Raw genomic sequence first — 14,366 nt, 5'->3', positions numbered from 1 at the left:
CTTTTTTTTTTTTTTTACATTTTGTTTTTTTTTTAAGTTTTTTTTTTTAATTTTTTTTTATTTGACAGAGAGAGCACAAGTAGGCAGAGTGGCAGGCAGAGGGAGAGGGAGAAGCAGGCTCTCTGCTGAGCAGGGAGCTGGACGTGGGGTTCGATCCCAGGACCTCAGGATCATGACCTGAGCCGAAGGCAGCCACTTAACCGACTGAGCCACCCAGGCACCCCTAGCCAGGCTCCCCTTAGTGCATGCACCTGCAAGGAGGGTGGGGAGGCAGAGAGAAGGAGAGAGAGAATCTCAAGCAGACTCTGACCCCAGCACGGAGCGTGTTGGCTGGGCTCTGTCCCACAACCCTGAGATCATGACCTGAGCCAAAATCAGGAGTCTGATGCTCAACCAACTGAGCCACCTAGGCGTCCCTAATTTAATTCTTAATGTGTTCTGGCCAGTTGTAGAAAATGGAACATAGAGGAGCAACTGAAAAATTTCTATCTTACAAAGCTGAGATCTAGAGAGAGAAGTAATTAGAAGCTTCTATGAGAATACCATTTTAGTAAAGATACATTGGGAAAATGTATTTGCTTAATAAAAAAAACCCCATCTTTATCAAAGAAATGCATGCTTATACTGAGCATAAAACAGTTTTCCAATTTTATAATAACATATTAATATCCAGTATTAGGTTCTTTTGTCTATGAGACATTTATAGAATCAATCTGAATGGTGCTTCTCTACCATATAACACTGTGGTAGAAAAGTAAGTGGATTGCTTAGAAAAAAATGTATTCATAACATTATCTCCTGTACATTTTCTGGAATCTAGTACAGTGATATTTTTAATAGATTTGTTTTATTTTAAAAGTAACACATACTTATTTTAGAAAAATTGGAAAAATAACTAAAAACTACAAAGGAAAAAATAAAAATCTCTGCCGTCCCACGTTTCAGAGGTAAATACTCACTAGTAATATTTTCTAGTATTTTCTTAGATTCACACACGGGGATTATGGCTTGTGCATAATTTTGTAGCTTACTTACAAATTTGTTATGAAAAATTTCAAGCATATTTTGAAACAAATATTTAGAGATAAAAACAGTATAATGAATCCCACATATGTATCACCTTGTTAAATATCAAAATTTTGCTACTTTTGCTTCACTTATCCCTCTTCTTTTTCTTTACTGTAGTACTTTAAGACAAATCTCAAACATGATGTTATTTTTACCCTTATTGAGTTCAGTATTTATCTCTACATATATGGATATTTTCTTACTACTCACAATGCTATTATTATACCTCATGAAATTCACAATAATCCTCCAGTACCTAAAACTGGTTTAAGTAGTGATTTCCCTTATAGTATGCTTTTTGTACTTGACATTTTTGGGAAATAGTTAATCTGTAAAATAATAGTTTTACCTGTACAGTACGGTTAAAAGTTAAAGACTTAAAATGTCTTTTCTGACTAATTTTCTTGGGTAGTCTTCCTTTATCTCCACTAGTTTAATAGCCGGTTTACCTGACTCAGTGTCCTGGGAGTGCTGGCAGTTTACATGGAAAGTTCTGGCTGTGCTGTACTTCACACGCACCTGTGCCATCCTCCTCATTTCAGGCACATGCCCAGGTCAGAGTGTGAGAGGCACTAGTCCAAGCAGGAAGTTATCCAGGAAGCGTTTGACCTATTTCAGGCCACTGTAAACTCTTCTGTTTCTTGTAAATACTATCAGACGCTGTTGGGCGTATGACACGGGACTCTCCAAGGAGAGAGATGTGCTCCAGCCCTGGAAACTGCTCACTCTGGCTTGATTTTTTTTAAACCTCTGCTTTGGTCTCTCTTCGGCCCCCTCTGTAGGAAAGCTATGAGCTGTCCTCCAGTGGAAGGATGGAAAGGGTGATAATAGTGCCGTACTTCCCTGGTTTGGCTTTTTTTTTCCCCTATATTTCTGCAGAAGAAGTTTTGGGATAGGAGAAGCTCATAATTTCTTAATTGTCACGTAGGTTAAGTACATTTATAATTAGTTAACATTTTTCAGATAGGTGCGGTGCTGCCCATATAAAATTTGTTACGACAAATACAGTTTAAAATCAGGTATTATTGCCATATAACTAAACAGTTTACCGAATTTTATTGGCCCCCTTAATTTCAAGCAATATTTTATCTGTCATTATAAGACAGATACTAATTTATGTGTTACACACTTTTTAAACATCCAGTTTTATTGCAGTGACACAGATGAGGTGGATGAGTGCTTCAGCCAGTGAACGCACAATCTGATATTGTTAACATCTGTAGCTGCATTGAATTCTTGAAATTCAGCTGCCTTGATACTCTAGGGACTGCTTTCTTTCCTCATGTTTTTCTCTGTGTGTGCTTAAGTGAGATGCGTAAGCAGGAAGAGGTCAATGCAGAAACCTTTTTATTGTAAATACATGTGGATTGTGATAGTTGTGATTAGAGGGAGATGAGGTGTAAATGTAGATCTGCCTGGAATTGGACACCTGGTAGGTGTAATCTCCATGCTTCTCGTAAGACGTAGTGATTGCATGGGTCATCTGGTCCATAGATGGGAAAAGGATTGAAGAAAGTATGGCAGACAGGGGCTTAGGAAACATTTATTTGCATATAGGATGAGGCCACCATGAGCTGCTGGTTAGAGAGCTGTAAAAACTGAAAAATTCAGAAAACTGGAATGAAGCCGTGGTTGAGGAACTGATCCAAGGAAGAGAAAAGTTTGTACAGTGGTATTGTGACAACTGGTTAGAACCTGTGGAAAGCACTGGTTGGTGCTGGGTGGCCATCAGGTGACCTGGAGCTGGGACACGGAGCTGGCCCTGGGAGCAGGCTCTTCCCTTTTCCGGGTAAGGTGGCTATGGGAAATCACTGACTTTTGGACTGAAGGTAAAAGAAGGATGTCAGGAAGGATGACTAGAGCCACGTTAACAATGAAACAACTTGGGGCACCTGGGTGGCTTGGTCGGTTAAGCATCTGCCTTTGGCTCAGGTCATGATCTCAGGGTCCTGGAATCGAGTCCCACATTGGGCTCTCTGCTCAGCAGGAAGCCTGCATCTCCCTCTGCCTGCAGCTCCCCCTGCTTGTGCTCTCTCTTCTCTCTCTCTCGCAAAAAGATCTTTAAAAAAAACCAACAACAATGAAAAACTTAAAACACATGTGCTCGATGAAGAAAATAAATAGTACAAAGAAAACAAAGGCCTCTGTGTCCAGAATATTTATCTGGGACTTTTTTTTGAGGATGTTTAGAAATATTTGTGATTCTAACACCTCTGGTATGTGAGGGTTCAGACACCAGACTTATTTATCTGCAGTTTTGAAGCAGTGCAAAGCCCGTTTTGCAGCAAAACTGAACTTGGACAGACATAAGACTGTTGGTGAACTTTATCCCACTTAATGGTATTACAGGGTACTGTCTCAGGTTTGCTGGAGATAATGTATAACGTATGTGTACTATATTCGTTTTCTAAATTTTGAAGAGTTCTGCCTTCTGAAACAACTCTGATCCATGGGGTTAGGTAAGGGATTATGGACCTGTATTTTATTAAAGTAATGCTTTTTGGGTCGATGACAGCAGAATTAAACTCATTCCCTGGAGACCATAGTTTCTGTGATAACTCAGGGAATAACCAAATGTAAAACAGTTTTCAAAACTGCCTTCTATCGTTCCCTGCTCCCTTCAAAATGCTTCATTTCGTCTCACTTTGTTACATGGTGGTTATGGTGCTTGCTGAAGGGGGATGCAGATCCGGAATGCTGTTAGAAATTTCAGTGTTTGGCAAGTTTTGGAGAATGTGGACTGTACCCAGCTTTTCCTTGTAGGGTGGTAGGTAGGAGAGATTAAAAAAAAAAGGTAGCACAACCTCTCCCGAATTCAGTGGAAAAGAGAAGAAAGGGCAGGAAAGAAAAGGAAGGGAAGTTTATACCGCTGAAACCTCCGGTGCTGTGATGGATCTGGCCAGTGTTCGGGTGTGAAGAGAGGCAGGCAGCGCAGTGCATGGCGCGGGGCCTGGAGTGACTTTCCCACCCTCGTTCCCATTCACTAGCGTTGGGACCTTGGGCAGGACCCGCAACGTCTCTGAGCCCATTATCTCTCAAATGGGAGAAATTATACCTACCTCTTAGAGTTACTAGTTTGGGGGTCTGTTTTCACACTCTGATAAGGCACAGTGAAATGCTATGGTGAAAATCACAGAGACAGTTCCGGTTCTAGTCAGGAAGAAAGAGAAAATTACGTCTCAGGGAGCTAGCTAAGCTTCGCTTCATATCAAAGGTGAAAATTATGGAAATATCTAATGTGCTTTTAAATTTTTTGATAGCTGGATGGTTGCTGGATCATGTCCTTGGGCTGCACTTACTGACTCCTGAAGATAGATGGTAGACTTAGGACTGGAGAAGGTTCTGAGTTTAAAACGGGTTTCGAGTATTTAAGTGCTTGGTGTACTAGCACATTAGCTTTAGGAGAGCCCAGCCCATCAAAACATAAGGCACAAAGTGGGTAAATTAGACAAACCCCCATTACCTCAGGATATAAAAAGTAATAACAATGGATATTGGCCACCACTGCTCCCTCTGGGCTAGCGTGCAGTTCTGGACAGCGGCCAGGTTCCTTCCCAGAGTGTCTGAGGATTTCAGAAAACAAGAACAATCCTGTCAACCATTGCCTGATTCATCTGGCATTTTCCAGCTTTTCTGGCTTCCCAGAGACCCAGTTTCCATGTTGCCTCTCCCCACAAGCTACTCTGCCTTGTGATGCTGAGCTGGTCCAGTGTTGCATGATGAGGTGGCTCTCAGAATCGGTCTATGGCAAAAATTGTTTGTGTTTTTTTTTTTTTAAATCCAAACTGAGAGCCTCTGTTGTTAATAATATTTACAGTTTCACTTGTTTGCATTTGGATCTTAACTCCATCTTGAATTATTTTGTTTCAGAGAATAATATTTTGATTCAAGCATTATGTTTGGTTATTATTACTGAGTATTCAACTGATGAAGATGGGCTTCCCGGCAACGGAAATAAATCATCAACAAAAAGACTCTGAGTTTCACATCCTTGTGAGCTGGGATGGATGGCCCTTTGGCAAAAAAAACAACCCCCCCCCCAAAACCCCTGCATTTTAATCCATTCTATTGACGTGTAATTACATATAAGAAAATGCACTAGTTTTATGACTTTTTGCCATATTTATACATTCATGTAACTACCACCCCAATAGAGCATTTCCATCACCCCACAAAGCCCCCTCATGCCCTGCCCTTTTGCGGGCAGATCCCCGAAGCCTTTTCAGCTGAGTTGGCTTTCACACCCGGGTGTCCTCACATCAGAGCCTGGCTTCTCGACCGCTGTACTGCATTGCTTTCCTGAGGGTTTCACCTCTCTTCATTCACTGGATGGTAGCTTGTCTAGTCTGTTTGCATGCTCATTGACTGATTAATTGTGTGTCACTGATGGATTTACAGGCCAAAGGTGATTTAGTAGCGTATCATTTATCCTCAAGCCCAGGTGCCCTCTTTTATCCTGTCTTTCTCTTGACGCGCCGCATCTAGTAAAGTAGTCAGGTACTTGCAAAACGTTTGTAACATCTTGTTGGGCTTTGCCCTCTGACATTTTCAGAAAAGGAATTATTAATTCATTAAAGCATATTATTCACGGCTTGGTGTTTGGTTGGGTTTATATAAATTTAATTTTTTAATAGTAAAAATGTTTTTATTAACAAGGTAGTTATCTGTGATTACATGTGGATTTCTTGTTCTTCATGCCTTATGCAGATAGGGTGACTCATTGCTGCTGCTTTTTGTATGTGTAATCCTAAAATGTTGAATTGCAGAGGTTTTGTGATACAGGTATTCTCTTTTCTAGGACTTTTCCAGATTGCTCAGAACAAAGTGGCAGTTCTTCTTCTAGCTGGCGGGCAGGGGACGAGACTTGGTGTTGCATATCCCAAGGGAATGTATGATGTTGGTTTGCCATCTCATAAGACGCTTTTTCAGATTCAGGCAGAGCGTATCCTGAAGCTTCAACAGTTAGCTGAAAAATATCATGGCAACAAATGCATCATTCCATGGTAAGATATGCCTCATTGTGGGAGAATGTCTAAACATATGTCGGTCTATAATATTCAAAATGCATGTACACTTTATTCATAAGCAGACATATTTCCTGTTACTAATGATTTCCCCAGGAGCTGCATTTTACTATATATGTTAAAAGTAATCTGTATTATAGCTAGATAAATGATCACGATAGTCTTAATGCACAATATATATTCACCTCAGGCTTTTACATCCCTACCTGAGTACTTTTGGGGACTCACTGGGTTTTCTCAGTGTAGAAACTTTATATTGATTGGTAGTTTGTCTGTGTATAAATTCCGATTGAAAGTCCGTTTCTGTCTGAAATTTGAAGGCATCGTTCTGTTGTTTCTAGCATTGTTGAGTGGTCCATTGCTGTTCTGATTCCCAGTCTCTCTCTCCCTCTTTCCCTTTCTCTCTCTCTCTCCCTTCTCCCCCTCCACCCAAAAGCATCTAAGGTCTCTTCTTACCATTGGCATCTGAAATTTCATGACAAGGTGATAGGAGTCTATTTTTAGTCACTGCTCTCACTCAGGGAGTTCTCACAGTCTAGAAATTCGTATCCTTAAGTACCAGGTTATATAGCTCTCCCCGTACCCCACCCTTCCCATACACACCAGCTGAAAGCCCCACTGATTTCTCTGCTGTGGGCCACACTCCAATCCCAGGCTCTAGTAGAGTGCTGTGTTCTTGGGGCCGGCCTACCTTGGCAAGTGTTGGTGTCCCGAGCACCAAGAGATTATGGGAAATTCTGCTTTGTGTTTTAAAAGTTTTTGATATAGCTCTTAAATCTCTTTCCCAGAGCAGCTTTGGAAATTATGGTTTGAGGGGGAAACCAGCTGTGTTTGAGATCCCTCAAGTCCCTAATCTTGTTATTGTAGCCCCACGTGACCCACAAAAGCTCTGCTGGTTTCTCTGTCCTTCTGCCTGGTCCAGGCCCAGAGTCCCTACCACTAACCTAGATCCCACGTCAGCAGATACCCCAGGAAAAGGCAGCTGTAAATCCTTAGCTCCTCTTTGAAAGATTCCCACTGTCTTGAATTTTAGTTCCAATCCATGTTGCTTCTATAGCTCTCTGATGCCTTTAAAAATAGGCTTTTTGTAAATTTACCAGCTTCGCTAGTTCTTCTCAACATGGGTATTGGCGGGCAAGAAACTATTTTTTTTCATCTTGATTCCTTTGGGGATGTTTGAGGGACATCTGTGTTCGAAGCAGCCAATATTCTCCTTACAGCCCTGGCTCCCACTATCACGTTGAATTTTCTTCTCTTTTCCTCACAACTTAGAATCTCTGTGCTCTAGTTATGCAGAGCAGTCTAGCCACCTCTTTGTACTCAAAGTTCAAAATACCCGGGATAACTTGTTAAACAGATACCTAGTATGGTGGGAAATTATACCATTTTCTTTCTTTATTCATTCAACATATATTGAATGCCTGCTTCTAGGTACTGGGGATATATCAGCAACCAAAATGGACAAAAATCCCTACTTATATGTGGCATAAATTCTAGTAAGGACAAAAACTACTGCAGTTACTAATTGTGCTTTTAAATAGAGTTTTTGACTCCTTTGCCACACTAGCATGGTTTGGATTTTTGTGAGAACAGATAATATAATTACACTTTTAAGATTTTAAATGGAGGGTGAGCAGAGCCCAGATTACATTTCAAAACTTTAGTAAAAAGAACCATAAGATATATATATGATATAATATATTCATTAGAATATATTCGTTTACCCTTTTCTCCCTATTTATTTATAATGGGAGTTTTAAATTTAGAATACAGTTTTCACAGAGTTCTAAAATGTTTGTTTAAGCCAGTTACAGGCTTTCTGTTGCAGGAGGTATGTTTAATATTGTTACATAGATTTATTTTATATGTAGGACTGATGAAGTTACTGGAAGAAAGGCACTTGGATAGCAGCTAATGCTACCTTATCCAGGAAGAGCATGAAGGAAGTCAGAACAAAGAGGCAGTGTGCTCGATTTTTTTTTTTGCTTAGAAAATAGACAAGATTGAATTTTGCCCTAATTCCCAGAGCACTGTTGCTTAGAAGATCTGCTTTTCTCTTGCAAGGTATATAATGACCAGTGGCAGGACAATGGAATCTACAAAGGAGTTCTTCACAAAGCACAAGTACTTTGGTTTAAAAAAGGAGAATGTAATCTTTTTTCAGCAGGGAATGCTGCCTGCTATGAGTTTTGATGGGAAAATTATTTTGGAAGAGAAGAACAAGGTTTCTATGGCTCCAGGTTTGTAACCATGCTTATTTAAGGGTGACTAGAAACGGGAGTAACATAAATCATTACATTTTCATTTTTTTTCTAATATGGTGATTTAGATGTTAAAAAATTAATATTTAAGATTTTACTGCAATTTGGCAAGGATTTAAAAAAAGGAAAATGCCCATGGGTGAAATGGATACACTTTTATATTTTTTGTGGATGTCTGCCCTTGAGAACAACCTGAGCGGCACACTGAGTATTCATTCTCTTTACCTGGTATCTTATATCAGCAGGTTTCATGGCTACATTACTTCTTGCGGTGAAAGATTGGAAACCATTTGCTATTTAATAAACAAGAGGTTAAATTATAGTTTATCTGTAGTATTCTCAAACTGTAATAAAACTGTAATTGATTGGAGATACTAAATGACAAAGAGAAGTAGTGTCAGTAGCTAAGGGAGAGAATGGGAAGCGTGAAGCTGCGTGCCCGCTGTGGCGAGGCCACTGCCCTGCACGGCTGCGGGTGGTGCGTGCACCCTGTGTGACCGCGTGCAGCCACCCTGCGTGTGATCCCAGCTGTAAAAATAAATGTGTCGACAGATTCATATCGACGTGAGTATTTGGAGGAAAGGCTGACAGGAAATAAATAAGAGTGTTAACAGTGGTGGCCTCCAGATACAGGCTTTTATTTCATCTTAAGTCTTTTTTTCTACTTAATTCTTTTTCATTAGTGGAAGACTACTATTTTTAGCTCTATTTGTGAAGTCCAGTTTTTTAAGCTGTGGCTGAGGGTGTTGGACGAAGTACATTAAAGCAGCACTAAAAACAGATGGGAAAAGAAGAGGCTTTTACCTATACTTATTTTAAATCTGGTCTTCATATTAATCTGGTTTCCTAACAAGTTATTTGGTATAAAAAACTTGTGTATTTTTATTTTTGAGAAGGGTGACATTGTCAGTGTTGGGGCTATAAACACAGAGCTAACTTGAATAATAAAAATATTAATAAAACTTGAAATGTTATGAAATAATCATTGCTTGAGAAAGAACTTTATATTTCACAATGTATTACAGGCTAAATTGTTAAAAAGTCTGAGTTAAAAAGAAAAATATGGTCTTTGGGTTGCCTGGTCCTACATTAATAATGTTATTTTCTCGATACTTATGTTAAATTACTTTCAAAGTCACGTAGTATTATTTTTTGACACCTGAGTTCTTCCTTATGGGTATTTATTTTTCTTGGCCCTGTGATGTAGAACTGCTTTTCAGAGATCTTCGCCCCTTTGGAAACATTAACCCTGGTAAACCAGTTTTGGATTACCTTCATAATGGGTTTGGTGTACTACTAATGGGCTCTTTTATTTCCCAGATGGGAATGGTGGTCTTTATCGGGCTCTCGCAGCCCAGAATATTGTGGAGGACATGGAGCAGAGAGGCATTTGGAGCATTCATGTCTATTGTGTTGACAACATCCTAGTAAAAGTGGCAGACCCACGGTTCATTGGATTTTGCATTCAGAAAGGAGCGGACTGCGGTGCGAAGGTAATGCCTTTCTCAACTTAGTGAGGCCATCAGTGAGCTTGCTGTGTCAGCGTATACATTCCAGGACACGAACTAGAATCATCAGGGTGATTTGAATATGTTAGAACCATTTTCGCTCTAAAGTACCCCCCGCCTACTCTTTCTCTTAAATTAGCAGCATTTGATTCTGGAAATACTGTTGTATGCTTGTCCATTACAAGTAAGAGTTTAAAAATATGTGAGGATGGGGCGCCTGGGTGGCTCCGTTGGTTGAGTGTCCGATTCTTGATTTTAGCTCAGGTCATGAGATCAAGCCCCATGTCAGGCTCTGCGCTCAGTGTGAAGCCTGACTGAGATTCTCTCTCTCCCTCTCCCATTGCCCCTTCCCCAATTTGCTTGCGCCTACGCACACACACGCTCTGTCTCTGTCTCTCTCTCACTCGAATAAGTAAAATCTTAAAAAAAAATATGTGTGGATGATTTGTAAGTACCTGGGAAAGTGGATGATTATCACTAGGCCTGGGATGGATTCATTAGTATCAAGTTGTATTTGATGAGGTTAATCCACTTTCTTCCTATGACAGAGTTGCTGGAGTAGGAGGTAAGGGAAATATGGCGGGAACAGCAGATCGAGACTTCAGCAAGGCGTTTGACAAGTCACCTCATGATAGTCTTACGATTAAGATGGAAATGTGCAGTCAGGGACAGTGAAGGAGATTGATAACTTTGACCACAAATGTACTGATAGGAAGATAGAGGGAGGTGATTCTTTTCAGCATTTTTTTAGTTGCATAGATGATGATGTAGGAGACTTGCCTTTATGGTAGCTAACGAAATATATCTAGGAATAAAAGAGAACATGAAAACACTTTGGAAGATTTACTAATACAAATACTGCTTTTCTGGAAATCTGTAAAACTATCAGTTCTCACCAGATTAAAGTATAACACAATTTTGGTCAAAGCCCCAATGAGACTGTTTTGGGGACACTTAACAAAATGATTGTAAAGTTTAGAAAAAACATGTAAAGGTGGCCAGGACAATGCCGAGAAAAGGTGATAAAGAAGGAAGAGGGTTGGAGACAGTCTACCAGGTACTAAACTGGGTTGTAAATAAAAAATAATTCGGAGTGTAGTACAGAAACCAGGATAGAATGACAGATTAATGGAACAGACTAGATCTGTCAGAAATAAGTCCATGTATATATAAGAATGCACTATATAAAAACATGGCATTTCAAATTGGTGGGGGAAATGAATGAGATAACTGACTAAAAATAAAGTCTCTCCCTCAAAGCTCATAGAAAAATCAATTTCAAATGGATTACAAAGTTAAACATTAAAAAAAAAACCCATAAGGATGTTAAGGAGAAAATTGAGAATACTTTTACAATATTCACATGAAGGGAAGACCTTTCTGCCGGCAGCAACAACCATACAGTACAGGTTTCTGACAAAAACAAATCAGATATAAGTTTTAAATATTTGGATTTAAAAAGGAGAACTGCCATAAAAGACATACCATAGCCTTGGTTGGAAATTTTCTATTATAAAGATGTCATTTCTCTTAAAATTATCTGTAAATCTATGGCAAAGTCATAAAAGCTGGAGTTCTAAATTTACCAGTGCAGGTTTTGCGAGATGAAGCTGGTGGACCTAATAAGACTCTTCTGGACTCTGAAAATAAAAAAGTTGGTTTGGTCATTTAAGACCTCTCTCTGTTCTAATACTCTATACTGTAAATAGCTATTAAATCGTAATAGAAACAGTACATTGTTAAGTAGCTACTAAGCTTTAAAAAAAACGAACTAGCCTGTATTTCTGACTTTGCTCCGCTTGGTGTCACTCTTTATTCTAAATCAGAAACTTAAATTTTACTGCTCTGAGCTTCAAGTCCATTCAAATTCCATCTGGTCAACCCCTTCAGTCTCAGAAATGAGCACCCTGAGTGAGTTCTAAGTGAGTTCCAGGCTCAAGGTCCTTCATCACATTAACAGAAGCAGGATTAGAATTCATGTTTCCCAACTCCTAGCTTTAGGATATCACATTATAAAACCAAGCTCTTTAGATTGATTATGCTTTTGCTGACAGCTTAAAAACTTTAAATTAGTGTGCTAACTTTTGTGAGTTTACTGGTCACACGGGAGATGCAGGTGTAACCAGTCACCCTTCACCACCTGTGGGTTTTCCAGGCGTCTCGGGCTTCCTGCTCAGCTCTGTATCTGGCATATAGGGTAGAAGTCACTCGATGAGCGACTACATAGTCAGATGGAACCGAAATATGGCAAGACTGGTACATGTTAAAGACTTTCAGAAATGTTAGAAACCATTTATGTAATCTGTCCTCCCACCCTTTTAATTTTAATTGCAAAATCAAGATATCAAAATTATTTTTAAGAACACCTAAATTAGGGAGAAATTCGTAGTGTGGTAGTAGAATAATTTGTCTTACTTCTTTCAAAGGCTCTGGTCTTTGTGAATTAAGGAATTAAGTATTTTCTATGGAGCAAGAGCCTTGAGAAAAGGCGGAGAGTGCAGGGGTTTGCAGAAGTACAAAGCTAAAAGGGTAGGAACCACTGTTAATTAAAGGTCACTTTGTAAAGCAGTTACAGTAACTGTGACATTAAAGTGTTACTTTGAACTCAGTTTTTCAGGATTGAAGTTGGAGAAAATCAAACAAACTTCTTAATTTTATACTGTATAACTTTCTGTGTAATATAAACTTGACTTCCAGCTTAGGCAGTTTACAAATGCTTTCTTTTGTAATCCAGAGTTTTATGATATTTGGAGGCTCCTAGTTGTCATAGAAGTAAATCTTTCAGGGGCGCCTGGGTGGCTCAGTTGGTTAAGCGTCTGAATCTTGATTTTGGCTCAGGTCATGATCTCAGGGTCGTGAGATCGAGCCCTGCATTGGGCTTTGTGCTGGGTGTGGAGCCTGCTTGGGATTCTCTCTCCCTCTGTCGGGAAGATAAGTAAAAAAAGAAGTAAATCTTTCACTGTCAGATTAACACTTGGGCAGTGTAAAGTGTGAATATGCTTAGTTTGTTATCTATGGCTGGTCAGGAGTAGAGGCCTGTGGAAGTGACTGGAAAATAAACCGTGTGCGTGTGTGTGTGTGTGTGTGTGTGAATGAGAGGAATCTATTCCAAATCCCCTGTCTAGTGAGACCCCACTGTGGAATATGTGAAGTGAGGGGTGGTGAGGAGTTGATCGTTGCAAACAGGTCTGTGATTGATTTAAATCATTTCATTGTGGGTTTCCCCCCAGTTTAATTCACTTCCTTGGGAGAAAGTTTCTCTTTATGAATGCTGCGCTCCTTTCAGGATGGCACACTGTGAAGCGACACGGCCTCCTTGCGCACCCAGGAGCCCTGGCTCACTGCGCTGGATGAGGGCCTGTAGCTCTCGCTGCTGGGTAGCTGAAGTCGGCGGTAGTGGCTTTATTGTCTGGAGGAGGCTGCCGCCCGCTGGGTTTATTTTAAAAAATCCATTGTTGAAGAAAAGTTTTAGCTTTACTGATGTAATTTCTTAGGATAGACTTTTCAAATTGGGGACAGATTTTTCACACTACTCTGAAGCATGCTGAATTGCTCACTGAACAGGGCAAACAAGGCAGGATCTTTAAATACTTGTTATCGTTTGATTGTTCAGTTGGATATTCATCTCATCTGAAACTTGATTTTATGTTAGTGTATCACATACAGTTCTTCGGTAATTTTCTTCTAAACAGTTTAGGCCGGTGCTGTGTTGGATTAGGGTGGTGGGGTATCAGAGTCACTTGTGAGGGTTTTTTTAATTACATACTCTATATTTCCCTGTGATTTCTTTTTTAAAGATTTATTTATTTATTTTAGAGGGGGGCGTGGAGACCATGAGCCGGGGAAGGGGGAGAGGGAGAGGCAGAGAATCTCAAGCGACACGGCCTCTTTGTGGGACTCGATCTCATAACCCATGAGATCATGACCTGAGCCAAAATCAAGAGCCAGCCTCTTGACCAACTGAGCCACCCGGGCGCCCCTATTTTTCCCTGTGATTTTGATATACACCTTTCTCTCAGCTTCCCCACCAGCTTAGAGCCATTGTTAGATTATCAAATCACTGGTTTTCAGACTTTTTTTTTTTTTTTTTAATTTTTTTATTGTTATGTTAATCCCCATACATTACATCATTAGTTTCAGACTTTTTTTTAAAGCATAGAATCTCTTACTTCAAATAAAGTCTAACATGCAAAACAGCTAAATATTGGGTGGGCTTTTCTGATTGAAATTGGAGCCAGATTGAAGTGACTTGCCTGGTCTAATGCCCCCTACCTCCTGGCCATCTCCCGGAAAAACAAGGAAAATGATGTATTCATGAATGAAAACGAAAGAAACACCATTTTCTTTCTTTCATTTTTTTTTTTTTTAAGATTTTATTTATTTATTTGACAGAGAGAGCACAAGTAGGCAGAGCGGCAGGCAGAGGGAGAGGGGGAAGCAGGCTCCCCACTGAGCAGGGAGTCCAATGTGGGGCTCCATCCCAGGACCCTGAGATCATGACCCGA

At 40.0% G+C, this 14,366-nt stretch overlaps 1 protein-coding gene across 9 annotated transcripts in view; it reads left to right on the top strand.

The window, feature by feature from the left end:
* UAP1 (UDP-N-acetylglucosamine pyrophosphorylase 1) overlaps window positions 1-14,366 on the top strand; it is a 42,973-nt gene that overhangs the window by 10,618 nt on the left and 17,989 nt on the right. For all 9 annotated transcript variants that reach the window (XR_013449983.1, XR_013449982.1, XR_013449981.1 and 6 more), the window contains 3 exons: window positions 5,867-6,071; window positions 8,157-8,332; window positions 9,674-9,846. Coding sequence is in view for 6 of the 9 variants with exons in the window: in XM_078078420.1 (XP_077934546.1) it covers window positions 5,867-6,071; window positions 8,157-8,332; window positions 9,674-9,846 (554 nt within the window). In the remaining 3 variants the exon portion in view is untranslated. The remainder of the gene's footprint in view (window positions 1-5,866; window positions 6,072-8,156; window positions 8,333-9,673; window positions 9,847-14,366) is intronic.

The sequence above is a fragment of the Halichoerus grypus genome, chromosome 7, assembly GCF_964656455.1.
Source record: "Halichoerus grypus chromosome 7, mHalGry1.hap1.1, whole genome shotgun sequence".
NCBI classification, from domain to species: domain Eukaryota; kingdom Metazoa; phylum Chordata; class Mammalia; order Carnivora; family Phocidae; genus Halichoerus; species Halichoerus grypus.
The sequence above is the reverse complement of the archived record's forward strand: the minus strand, read 5'-3'. Positions and strand labels throughout refer to the sequence as shown.